Source organism: Coloeus monedula (assembly GCF_965178545.1).
Source record: "Coloeus monedula genome assembly, chromosome: 5".
NCBI classification, from domain to species: Eukaryota; Metazoa; Chordata; class Aves; order Passeriformes; family Corvidae; genus Coloeus; species Coloeus monedula.
Window position 1 is genome coordinate 39363447 of NC_138785.1, and position 14255 is coordinate 39377701.

Here is a 14255-nt window from a genome sequence, read left to right on the forward strand (position 1 = left end):
AGATTTTTATTATGTCAGGGTATCCTGTATGTGTGGAGCTCCTCGTACTCTTTCATCTGTGGCAGTAGATGTGCTATTGGGAAGACCCAGCTTCCAATACTCTGTCAGAATTATTTGCACTAAGCTCTGGTCATCTGTGTGTGCCTGTACATACACATTATTCCCTGTACATTGATAGTCAGAATAAAAAAAAAAAAAAAAAAAAACAAAGCAAAAAAAAGCCCAAATCAAACCAAACAAAAAAAACCCAAACGAACCAAAACAATACCACCACCAGCAACAACCAAAAACAACAAAAAAACCCCAAACAAAACAACAACAAAACCAAAAAACAATAACAAAAAACCTAAACCCAAACCAAACCAAACCAAAAAAACCCCACGAAACCCACACCCACAACCAAAACCACCCCCCACACAAACTGATTGGGATTTTAAGGGTTATTTTACATTAAAAAAACCAACTTGAGCTCAGAAACCTTCAAGTGACCGAATTTTGACAAATCATCAGTATTTGTCATCCCAATAAGCTCAGATAGATTTATTCTACTGTAATTTGGGTGTGTGTAATCATTATTTTACTTCTTCTGCAGTAGTATCTGAATGAGCACTCAAGTTGTTCTAATTCAAATTAACAAGATCCATTAAGTTCTCCTTCTAGCTGCTGCAAAAAATTCCTCAAATTTAAATCTGTATTTAGAGGTTGCTTTTGGTATTTTGTCACCCTGTCTCTATAGATGAGAACATCTCTCTCTTGACAGTTTATCCTACTCAATGGAAAGGAAAAAAAAGACACTTAACTGATTATATGGAAAAACATATAAAATTGTAAGAGTTATGAAGCTTTTATGCCCATTAAATACACTTACACTTCAGACATTTTTGTAGCCATGTATAAACAAAACAAAGATGCAGGTAGGATCTGAAAGCAACAATTTTTCACCTTTATTTCCTTCACCTCCTTCCATCTTGGATTGATCAGAAGAATGTCTATTAATTACTCCAGTGGCATTTGATACTCAAATGATGCCAGATCCTGTTGTAAACTCTGGTTTGCACCTAGACCCACCTTATATCCCTATCTTCAGGCAGAGACATTCAGCAGCCAGCTGTTCCTGGTAAATCTATTAAATGCAAAATACCTGCATCATCTCTACTACTGACAAATCTAAAAGCAAAATGTTGCAGAACTATTTTGTGCTGACCAAGTTTGGAAAAAGAAAATTCACATTCCAACTGATTTCTTGATATACATAGTAATTCATTGTTAAATACCACAGGGACAAGAATATGCTCAACATAAATATGTATCATAAATAAACATCAAAGATGTTCTTAAATTCTTTGCCTAGATTACTGCCTTCCGCTAATCTACAAATTACAATGTCTCTCACTTAGAAGACATTAACAAAAACATAAACAAGGACACTTTTTCACTCATTGTGTCTGTAGCAGCAGTATTAGCAAACACGGTCTATTCCAAAATTGATAATGCATTAATTCCCTACTGATGCTGAATGATGCTGAATACAAAGTATTTCTAACTATATATAGAAGCCACATGAGTTCCAAGTTCTCTGATGTACAGTTTACCAGAAGGGCAAACTATTACAAAGCATCATTGCTTTGTAAGCATTATCAAGAAAGAATCAATAGATTCACTGCATTAACAGGTGAAGTTTAAAAAACAATTATGAATTATTATACAGTACCTAAATCTCCATCTCCCCATGGCACTTCCAGCCAACTGCAATTATAAATCCTACTCATTTCTTTCAATCTGGAAAATAAAAAAAAAATTAAATAATAATAAAAAAACTCTGCTCTTGCTAGTTGGACCTTTTCTTAATACACTTCAGCTGTGTTTGGAAGGAGATCAGCAGCTCCCTGTAATACGAACTCTCAGCCTTCAGTAACACGGCTTTGAATATATGAGTGTGTACAAGTGCTCAGTTTCTTATGGTAAAGGACTGCTGCCCTTTTTGTCAGTTTTTCACATTTCTTTCTTTAACATAACAGCTTCTCAAAGGGCCAGTATCTGTGCACTGGCTTTCCAAGACAGATTAACTGGAATTTCAACACAAGAGAAACTCACAGTAAAATCAAGAGAACTTTGACATGAATAAACTGCAGGACAAACTCCTCCTTTTTTAACCTCATGCAAAGAGATACAGTTTTTTATCCTCAAAAATAAGTATCAGTACATAGATTTTAAGGGGAGCACTGCCAAATATCCCTATATTATTTTCCTACTTCCTCATAACACATCTAGAAAAGAAAAGCAAAGATATTCTGAATATGTTTCAAATGTTGTTTGATCTATACCCTGAACTGTGTTTTTCTTTTAGTAGTTCACTATTCCTTCAATTATGTTCTAAAATATTCTTTGGTTGTTGAATTGGGGCGTTGGTAGCTATTCTCAGCAGTGAAAATGTCCAAAAATAGGGAACTGCAATTCTGACTTTGATTCATTTCTAAGTCATTAATGTTCTTTTCCTCACATTTCCCTACAGATCTTACTCCTTTGCTTCTACCTGCAATTATCTATAAGTCATTCCTGCAATTATAATCATAGTAGCAAAATGCTAAGTAAAAATATTTTCACAACAGTCTTTACCTCCAGTCATGTCATTCCTTTCATATTTATTTCTAAAAATTTGTGAAGTCTCCAAAAAAAAATCCAAAAAACCAACAAAACAACAACCCCCAACTCAGTATAAAAAGTACATTAAAAGTTAGATTTTCAAAAGAAGGACTGTAATAAATGAAATTCTTCTCAATGACTTCATTGGGAGAGTATTCATACCGGAGCTCAGCACTTTAAAAAATTACTGCTCTACGGCTAGACAGATTGAGACCCAGTCCTCAGAAGAAGCACTATCATCAAAGAAGAACTGAAAATAGAAGCCTGACACAGCTCATTACGGGGAGATGAGAAACACAGAGTATTTGGAAAGCATTGCAGCTAATATTTATTTCTGCAAAACCAACAAATGCTATGTATTAAGACCAGGACTGTTACGTTTTATTTCTTAAGATGCACTCTGAGTGCTTCAGCTCCTGGCAACTGAAGCAACAGACAGGATCAATAACAAAAGAGAAAAACTCTGCAACATCAAAGTCCCAAGATCAACAGAATCACTTCACTCCCATTGTTGAAAGTGTCTGATATTTTGTGTATCTAATTAGGTTCTAACAGATTTTTACTGTGGCACTATAAAATTACTCATTTGTCTAAATCCCTTGTAGGATAAAGAAGCATGTCAACTACTTAATTGATATTTCATGATAAAAAATATTGAAAAAAATCTTCAATGAAGGATTTAAACATTTAGAAATACATCTATGATGCTTAACTACCATGATTAGATATGTCCAGAAAAACAGAAGCCGCTTTTTTTTAATAAGTGAAGTTTCAACAGTCAACACTGAAGAACTTCAAGAGAATCAGAATTTAGGCTAGAGATTATTAAAATATGTCTGAAAGACAAGATGTAGTTCAAGTGGCATTCACATATTTCATTTCAATATTTCAAACAATCTAAAAATTCTCTAACTATATAAGCATATAACTAAATATATATATATATATTGCTTGTATGCATAAATATATATATATGCATACGAACAATGAAAACTTGATTGGTTCAAACCAATATACTTTCCAATGTTTATCATAATGTAGCCTTTCACAATTTGGGGACTTCATTCCAAATGTAAATGCCAACAATTGTCTACTCCTAAAAATCATACAAAACAAACCTACTTTCCCACAGAGTTGTCTCCAATGCACCTGCACTACGTGACTAGACATTAGTTTTGCCATTCCAGTGTTGCATTCAGTCAATGAGCTAGTATCCAAAATTTTTTCTATCTCCATGTCTAGCAGGATCTCTTTAAGATGTCATCCAAACTATAAATTCACTGTAACATTGTTAATTTTCTACTGCCTTTTTCATGGTATTGTCCCAATAACAAAAGAATACTTCAGCTCCCCTGCTGAACCTATATCAGAACATCATCCATTCATACTATTTTATAACTAAGGAACTAAAAGACAGAGTTTTGATACTTGAATTATAAAATCATTCTAACAGCTTATCTTTTTTTTTCTGACTACTTAAACATTAGAGTGTACACTAAAAGCACAGTTTAGTTATGGTTATGAGAGCTCTGAGCTTTTGAAATTTCAGCCTGAGATAATAATAACTATGATCAGCCAAGAAACTTTTATATTAGATGATTGATCTTAAAACACATAGGTGCCAAAGCAAAGACAAGAACGGAATTTACTTTTAGGGACATTAAAAAATTAACCCTTTTTCCCTACCATTCACTGCATGCCTTCTAACCTTTGCATCAAACAGAAAAACATAGGGTATGTTTTTCCTGGGTATAAACTTCATGCATTCTCAGAACATCATTCATCTTGCACAGCTAAGGAGGCTGGGGCTTTGTGGAAGAGCACAGCATGTGACTGTGCTGTCAAATACCGGGGTATAATGCACTGGATGCTCAAATCAGTGTGGCACAGTTAACATTTTGAGTATTTGGCATTGCACTTTAGCATACTTCTCACACAGAAATATGAGCCACCGAACTCTATATAAAAGCCTAGAATAACACAACAGCGATTTCCAAACACAGCTTGCCTTGCTTCCCAACAGAAGCCACATTCTGCTACGTGAAGATGATGGCAATGACAATGGTAGGAGCAGCAGCGGTCACTGCTGGCTCTGCGCTGGGCCTCGCACGCGTGGGAAGGAGTGTGTCAGGCCCCTTCTCGTGTCACATGAAGCACAGCCACAGCTCCACAGCCATTGCTCATGCATAGGTTGTTTTTTCCATCTTCTTGAAGCCTCAACAACTGTCTGGATATTTTTCTAACCAAAATTAGCTTGCAAAGTCTGTGTGCCCTAGATAGAATTCCAAGCTGTAAAATCACATAAACTTCCAAATTCAGTAATCTATTACATCCACACCAGGTTTGACTTGAGTAGGAGGAGCAACTGGTAACATTCTTTGACTGTTATTATTTCCTTGGACAAGTCACTAAAACAAAGCAAGGGTTTTTCAGTCCCCTTCCCAACTAAAAGGTGACAGAAAAGGCATATGGACATTCTGAGCTGAGCTCAGACTCTGGAGGATTTATGTCTGGAATAATTTTGCTCCTCAAACACAGTCTCAGCCTCAATCCATACTACAAGCAATTTTTCCCAAACTGTGCTGAGAATTCTCAGTATTTTCCCAGCCTGCCTGACAGAGAATGCAGCACAGGGCCTAATCCCAAACCTTATAAGCAGTAAGCAATTGTGCAGCAAAACTGGGCCCACCGTGTGATTTTTGTCACATCCACAAGATTTTGGAGTTGGGGCCCCTCAAGCCAATAGGCTGAAGGCCTTTTCCCACTCTGACTGTCCTTTCACTCTTCTATCCAATATTATGATAGATTCCATCTTTTGCTTCACTTTCAGTCCATTTTCCAATCTATTTAATTACAGACTGCACTGCAGTATGACTTTCTCTTCCTTTGCTCTGCAAGGGTGCCTGCAGAGTCAAGTCAGGTTTGGATACCTCCATGGATGAAATAGGAAGGAAAGAAGCATCTTTCAGACTTGATAAAAGATATACTTGTTATTCAAGTGAACTGCAACAGTCAGAAGCCTTAAGTGCAACAGAAGTTTCAGCACTTCAGGACGTCCATCAATAAATAGATATTCCCAGTGTGGCAATCACAAAGAGGCTCTAAGTAGCTAGACCCTGTTAAGATGGATTCTTCAGAAAATTTTAGTTTCCATATTTTACTTTGATTCTGAGAATTTCAAAACTAGACGAATTATGGCTATTTCTTTGTGAGAGTAGCAAGAGAGCCTAATCTTCAACCATATAATGGAGTGGCTAGTGCTAATGCTGATGAACTGTTGTGAAATTTCTTTTCAGCTGAGAGAGACTGTCCAAGTTCTTTTGGAAACTACTGACCTAACGAGCTACAATCACCATTAATAAAAGTTTCTTTAGGTCAGGAAATCTTAGCCCAAACAGTGAAAAACATGAGGGCAAAAGATGCTCTGCATATTAAAACTGATGAATAAACGCAACCATAAAGTGTCATTGCATTCAAATGGTTACTTGGAAGAGAAGGAAACTGGTGCTTAAACTCTTGAATACTGCTTAGTTCTAAAACTGTCAATACCAGAAACCATCAAAGGTATTTTAAGAATAACTCTGATTTCTATAGCATATAGCTATATTTTATGTGGTAAATTCCTTTAAGCACAACATATAAACTCACTCCCATCTACTCCTTTCCTTGACTATTTTAACATCTCCAGTTTTTTATTTTATATCGTATTATCATGAATTTCAAGTTTGACTTCCTTAACGTTTGGTTCACTCTAAAACTTATGATATCATCAACATTAAATGGAATTATGATCACTCTTTAAAAAAAATTTCTCTTAAGACTCTTGCAATTATTCAAAGCTCCCTTTTACACACTTGGATTATGAAAATAATATAGGAAAATATGGCACAGGCAATAGGAGTCCTAAACACTTTCTAACAGAGTTTGCTCCTCATTGCTGAAAAAGTCAGTGTTCAGAACTTAAATACCTCCTAAGTACTTCTCTACAGAAAGCCTTGCAATTATATCTTTGTCCTTAGTATCTTAGTACAGGACAATAATTCTGTCACCTGTGTTCATCTATTGCCTCCTATTTCAGCTATCTATAGACTCCTTACACATGAAGTGATATGTAAAGTTTTCTCCTCCCCCTCCTTTCATTCCCTGGTTCCCCATAGTAAACCATTAACCTTCAGTATCCAGTTACCTTGTGACAGGACAGCAAAAGTCAGGGTAAGTCAAGCCTTAAACACTTGCATAAAACAAATAGGGCAGATAAACAAGAAATGGTATTTTAGATCAGCTGATAAGAGAGCAGAAAGAACGAAAATAGCCTCAGTACCCTTGTGTTAACCCATGCAAGACAATAAAGTGCCACTAACAAAAGCATGCATTTACACTACAGCTAGGAGAAAAAAACCCACAAAAATCAGTTTTATAGCTATACCATCATAAACTGGGTCAGCTTAGCATATTTCAGTACCCGGTTTCTGAAATGGCTGCTATACTAACCTTGGCTGGTCAGAATACCCCAGCTAGATTTCCGTTTTGCAGGGCACTCCCCTACACTTTCTAGGCGTCTTTTGGGGAGATTCTGGCTCCTCTGAGCAGCAGTGTTTGTTGTCATGATCTGTTTCTCGAGGAAAGCCTGTTTGTCATTGGTGCAGGTACTCTGGTCTGACGAACATCCACAAATGGATTTCTACTACCTTTTTTCTTTTTTCCTTTTGGTTTTTCACAAAGGATCTTGCTGTACCTACTGTAGAATGGCTACAACACTGAAATCCATTCAGTTACATTTACTAGCTTGGACTAGTGACTACGGAGTGGGGGAAGGGAGGGACTGCTCCAGCATTTTCTATTTTTAAAACAGAGAAAGAATCAGCTTAGCTACAGCATGAGTCTTAACTATTTACATGGTTTAAATGGAAAGAAGGTGTTAATTTTTTAATCATTTAGCACACAAAAAGAAACAGATTCTTAAAGCATAAGTATTCAAATTCTTTGCTGCTTGAATACCAAGCAGCTTAAAACAGAAAACCAAAATTATTCTATCAGAATGGAAATTCTTTTAAGAATAGTAACAACAATTATTACTGCATCAGGTTTTACTCATATGTAATGTGCAGTTAAGACTGATTTTAGAATTCAGGAGAATCCATGAAACTGTGAAGCACTCCTGGTTACCTGTGGTTTGTTTCTTGTTTTTTTTTAATAGGGGGCAAGTTATCCTATAAATGTCAACAGAAACTAAGTTAAGTCCTGAATAAAAGCATGTTTTGACTAAAAAATAATGGTTATTTTGAAAGTCTGATCCCATTATGAAAGTAAGACTGTAGTCTTGTCAGAAGAAGCACAAGTCAATAGTTTTTAAAAAATAATAACAAAACCAACCAAATAGTGCTAGAATTTTTTGTTCTTTACCATGTATCAGGCTGATACTATACAAAAGATATCTGCAGAGAGAAGCAATCCAGGATAAAATTCCATCACGGTTAAAGACAGTGATTTCTCTGTAATAATAGCATGTTAAAATGCTGCCTTTATGTCCCTGGCATTTCTTTCTAGTATTTCCTCATTATGTTCTTCTACAGATATAAAACTAGCCAGTTGTAAATTTTTAACAAGCAAATCAACATTACTGAGTTTCACTAATACTACTTTTTTTAGGTACCTGACAAAATTTTATTCCTAAAATTCTGAAATAGTACTCAGATATTTAATGAAACTTTCTATATCCCTCTTGGTTTTCTTTAAGAGAAAATCAGAGGCAAGATTATAGTTAGATAGGGTGAAGGGAAGAAAAAGGAGCAGCTGCAAATTTCACCTTGAAATTACTGCACATAAGAACTGCTGTACTTGGAATAGTGCTACACCCTTTACAGAACAGAAGCAGGTGGGCTACTGCTCTTCCCATGAGACAGAACAAAACAGCACTCTCACAGACACTAGGCTGCTTTCAGACAACTCTCTTCCTCAGGTTTTATCCAGCTGAATGAATCAGAATATCTCTGAGACTGAAATAAACTCTTCAACGTATCCAGCAATCAGACTCTGCATGTGAATCTGAAACAGAGCTTTCACAAAAGGGCTCATTATAAATGGGACATTACAAATGTATCACTTTAATACTAGAATTATGTGTTACTTTTTAGTGCTTTCTTCCAAGTAAATAAATACTGGAAGAGGAATTAACAGGCAAGCGTACTAGGGATATGTACACACGTGCCTGTGCAGGAAAATACCAGCATTGTTCTCCTGTCAGAAATAAGCACTGACAGCTTTTGTACTTGCCATGGCTCTGAGGCTCATCTCAGTTCTAAATTTCCATTAGGAATGGAATTCCAGGACTCTCAGGAGAAGGTGGTGAGGATCAAGATCAAGCAAAGCATCTGGAACTGCAGAGCAGGACTTGACATTGGTCTGGCAAGAAAAAACCTACATTTTTTTGTAGGAGTTTCGTGGGTGAGGTTGTCAGCTGAGAATGAATCTGTGTCTTTCTACAGGAGTGGTACAAACCTGGAAGTACTTCATACATATGCTTTCCACATTTATTCCAGCCTCCATTCTCTCTTACTAGCCTGGGAGGTGTGACTGGCAGGAGCAAGGAAACCAGCAGGTACACAGACAGCTGCCATGGCTCCAAGAGGCAGACCCCCACAGGAGTCAGCATCACCTGCTCTCTTGTCCAGAAAACTGCACAGGAAGCAATGAGCTACCAATGCAGTTAGACCACTCCCAAAATCCTCCACCTTCAAAGCATGGCTTATAGGTAAAGTATCTTTATTCCATAGAGATATTCCATAGATGCTTGCCACTCATTGAGTTACTTTGAATACTCCAGAGGACATTAGTAAAATACACATTTTTGTGCTTTAAAGAAGGCAAAGCTTTGCCAGTTCAGGACTCTAGAAGGAACTTTTCACTAAATTCTGCTAGACCCAACCATTCATCCTACAGGAAAAAGCCATTAAAAAGTCCTACTAAAACAGTTCATAAATACAAATTAAAAAAAAAAAAAAAAAAAAAAAGTAAAACATCATCAGAAATCATCTGAAATGATGTTCAAAATATACTTGAGATGAAGGAATGAACATGACTAAACCATAGAGTAAGGCTGAAGACCGTGCTATTTCACTTCCACCTCTGACATGGAATTGCTTAATGAAAGTGAGATCCTTCTCATGACAACCATCTATGCCCTGGGCTACATTAGCTACAAAATAAAAATCAGTGTCCTTCAACTTCATTAGGCAATAAAACTTCTAACCCTCGAAAGTACAGAACTACCCAGGCTTTGTCCTGAGAGTCTGCTCAGAATCTGAGAGTCAGATTTTTTTCTATAGAAGACACTCAAACACTTAGAAAATCTGCCCAAAAACCTATAACAGAAGTCTAAGTGGGTGTCCAAGCACATACAAAAGACAGTTGACCATTACTTTTCCTGACTTGGCAAACAAGCAATTAGGGGCAGCATTTAGATTACAGTTACTCATGGGAGTTACCTTTAAAAAAGCAGTCGGGGAAGGGGGAGACACTACAGTCTGAGAGAAAGCAAACTAGAAGACTTTACTGATGAGTTTGGCATTCTGACCTAATTTAGCATACAAGCTTTAAATAAAGCACTATGTTACATTTCATTAATAATTAGTTCTGTTCAAATTTATAACCCAGAGGAAGAAGTGTTAAAGAAAACTTTCAAAATCTTTTTATTCTAGATTTTTGTCCAAAGAAATGTCAGTACAGTTTCAACACTTCCATGCCAGCACATAGCTCTGAGTTCAAATGGGCAGCAGTCCTTAACAGGTGGGAATGAAAATAGAAGTACATTTTTGTTCCTCCCTTTCAGTGGGGAACTCATTCTGTTTTCAAGACTGTTTTTACGTCAACAGAGATGGAACTGTGGTAACACACAAAAAATGTGTTAATAAAAGCAACAATACCAAAACCCCCTTGACCTTTCAACACATGATGCAGTCCAATGCACTACAGTCCAAACTACTATAACAATAATTTGTCTTAGGAAAATTTGGACAAAATTGCACCATTTTCAAATGTCATAGATGAGTATTTTGTGTGCAGCCCTCTCAAACCAGCAAACTGATGACCCACCTTGCTTCCCAAACTGTTCTGTACTTTCAGGTTACTCTGTTTTTATGACCAGGATTATTATGGGGCCACAGTGACTGCATGGAACCTGCCACACTAAATTCTGGAACAGGACTAGAAACTGACTCTTCCTGCTCATGTGATCCACACCCTGCAACCATGAAGCTGAAATGACAGACAGGCTCCCTGTGGCTCAGTGCCAGTACCCCAGGAGTAGCCTGTCATTTGACATAGCCAAAAATGAACCAGAAGAGATCTTGAACATTCCTTCCTGTAGGAGATGCCAAGATGAAGCAAATTTTAGAAGAATTCTTGAGCTGTGGTTACTGACAAAAACAGAATCCTACAAGGCCACAGTGGTGCCACTGTTACATCCTGTAGTGCCAGCTCAATGCCAAGGAACTTAAATGCACCATAAAAGTACAGGGATAAAGCTCTAAGAGCAGAACATAGAAAGGCCTGGAATAACTTTTCATTTGTTTGTTAAACAGACTCTTGTATCAAGCCATACTTCATGGCAAGTATGGTGGTGATCTAAGTCATTAGCAGGCAACCAGAAGCTTAGGCATTATCCAGGTGTCACCAACCAGCCCTCTTGACAAATACCAGCAGATATGTAGATAATACCTTAATGGTCACTAGTTACTTAAGCATAAAATGACATTTCTTTACACCATTTTAAGCACTAAAAAAGTCTATTACATACTCTTAATACAATCTCATCACTGTTTCTTAGATGGAAATCCAAATTATTATTAGTAGTAGTAGTATTTGATGATGAATGATGATGTTAGCAACAGCATGGTTGGATGGCAAGTAATTTTCCTACCTCTTCCCCTGAGATTTTTACAGCTGTTACACCTTGTATCCTTGAATGCTGGGAACAACTTAAGGTTAAAAAAATATTTAAACTTCTGTTATGACAAAGGCTTTGTCTCAGGCCTCCCAGAACTCAAATACGGAACAATGATACATTTATTACATTTCTTGGCTTGTGGATTTGCAATGTGTAACTGCCAGACTCTTCATGCAGACAGGCAGCAGTAACATAGACTATTTGCTAATATGTAAACTAAACAAAATCACAGAAGTCACGTGGCTGAACCTACGCAAATCAGCCACCAAGCAGGCCTGAGCTTCAGATACTGACAGAAAGACACACACAGGCATGAAACCAGTAGTCAGCATAGGAGTGGAAAAGGGCACCCCAGAGAGACTCTTTAGCCAGTTACGGTGAAAGAACAGCCATAAAGAGATTGTATCTGTTGCCAGAAAGACTCCAGACATGGCAGAGAGCAACATCCACTAGTGCAACAGATGCAGCATGCCACAAAGGATTTATGGCCAACCAGCCAGCACGGCTGCAGTCAGGAGCAGAGCTCAGTACTTAGGCACGCAATGCAATTCCCCCCAAGCCATCATCATCTAACTGGCAGCAGTTCACTCGCTGTTTGCCTGCATTGCGAAAGTTTAAGAACATCCCCTACAAGAGTGGAATGTGAATAGCAAAACCCTGGCCATAAGAATCCTGTGGCTGAAGGAAGGAACATCAGCTTCAGGGAGCTATGCTATTTTGGTCTTCCCCTGTTGCCATATGCCCCACCAGGGCAAAAAAGACCAGTGCAGGTGGTACAACTGAGCTTCCCCAAGCCAATACTGCAGTTTTCTACATACTCGCTTTAGCACCAGCTCTCTTTAAAGCCTTTTAGAGATTTTGCTCCAGGATTGCCTTTCAGTCTTATTGCTATGCACCTTTAAAACCCCAGGTTATAAGCTATATCGGAGTTCATAATACTAATTTTGTACTTGTATTATTTCATAAGCTTATTATTCATTTAACACAGAAAAATGGAGAAATCAATTGATGCAGGTTATTTCCATGTGAGTTTAGAGTGCACACTCCAAGCAAGTGTACGGGACCTAGGCTGGTGACAAGTTAAGGTCCATCTTCAGGAAGAAATACATTTCAAGGAGGCACACCATTTCAAGGAGGAAACCAACCAAAATATGCAGCTGGGGGACCTCAAGGAGGTCCTGAAAAACACAAAAGAGTAAAAAACCCCCACAAACAAATCCACATGAAGGCTATATCAGTTTCTTTCAGGGAGGTAAACATGCAAACATGCTCCAGCATGTATATTCACTAGAAGTTTCTGTAGCCTCAGAAATTTTCTTTAAGATGAGGGATGTAAAAAATGTAAAATTTGAATTAAAAGTAACATGCTGGCCAACAGGTGTTCCTGCAAATAAGTCACAGCTCTGGCCATGCTGATTTAGCTGTATCATATATCTCTGAGCAAAACCTCTTTAAGGTAGAATACGTACTTCAGAAAAGAATGGTTCTGAGATTTGTCTGATATGTGGTGTCATTTTCTTCCTTCAAAGCAAGTATCTTATTGGCTTTATTTTGAAGTATGACTCTTCTTTAGCAGTCATTTTCCAAAATAGGCAAAGTTATTTGGCATAAAAGAGAAAGTGATGAGCTCCATCAAAAAAGTTCCCCCTTCTAAACTTTCAAAAAAAGAATATTCACACTATCTTAAGCATTTTTACACCATTAGCTTACGTGCTGCAAATGAAAAACAAATGCTAAATGTGGTGCCTTACACCAAGTGGTATGGTGAATAGGTATGCCATACAGTATTCCTATCATTGCTAAATGAATCTCTATTGTATCCAGGAAACTAGGAGAGGTCTTGGGTGGCTTTTATTAATAGAACTGTGATCTCTATGGAATGCAAGTTGAGAAAATGCCTCATGCCTGTCTTCCCTACCTAACAACTGTTGCTGAGTGGCATTATCAATTGCAACTCGTTAGGATAAAATAAAAACGAAAACTTTGTTCTAATCATTCACTACAGTTCAAAACATGATGAAGCCTTCCAAACAGTGGGTCTCTGACAGTGAACCACAGCATTATTGACTATTTATGAGCTGTATTTTAAGGACTGGTTTCTAGGGACTACCCAAGTAGTGTACAAAAAGAAAAGGAAACAGAAAACTTCATAGTATTTACCAGTTTCTGGAAGAAGATGGAGGCTCCAGTTCTGAACTACCACAATCCTGTCGATGGCTTAATTTAGCCTAACTAGGAGCAGCTAGGGTACTGAGCTTTCCTACCATGCCTGACCAAGGCAGATACAGCAAAGATGGGTAGCTTAGAATTTGCTACAGTCATTCAAGAGTACACTTTTTTAAGCTTAGAAGAAACCAGGGCATATTCACCTCTCCTGTTCTGTAAAACCAGTATGTATTTTAAGAAGTATACTATAAACACAATTTCTGGTAACTTTCACTTACACAGTTATTCATAAAGTGAAAGTTTATACAAATTCTTGTGAAGAGAATCGACATCATTAAAAAATAGAATATTTAAGACAAGTCATTTTACATTCTCAGAACTGCTTAGCTTGCCTATCAGACCCCAGGTATCTGTATATGTACATGAATAGCTGTTTGTTGTTTACGTTAACCTCTGCAAATTTATTTTTTTCATACGAAGGTTCCTCTCTATCACTTTCTGC

General features: G+C 37.3%; 1 protein-coding gene across 4 annotated transcripts in view; it reads right to left on the bottom strand.

Annotated features, from left to right (window-relative positions):
- ASB5 (ankyrin repeat and SOCS box containing 5) overlaps positions 1–14255 on the bottom strand; it is a 28751-nt gene that overhangs the window by 9076 nt on the left and 5420 nt on the right. Inside the window, exons 1-2 of one of the 4 annotated variants that reach the window (XM_082282052.1) lie at positions 7135–7202; positions 1712–1779 (exon numbers count right to left, since the gene is read on the bottom strand). The exons of 1 other annotated variant lie outside the window; for it this stretch is intronic. In XM_082282052.1, coding sequence (XP_082138178.1) covers positions 1712–1769 — 58 coding nt within the window. In that variant the 5' untranslated portion in view covers positions 1770–1779; positions 7135–7202. Of the gene's footprint in view, positions 1–1711; positions 1780–7134; positions 7417–14255 lie in introns of those variants that run through there. 2 more of the 4 variants (XM_082282051.1, XM_082282050.1) reach the window with 2 other exon arrangements.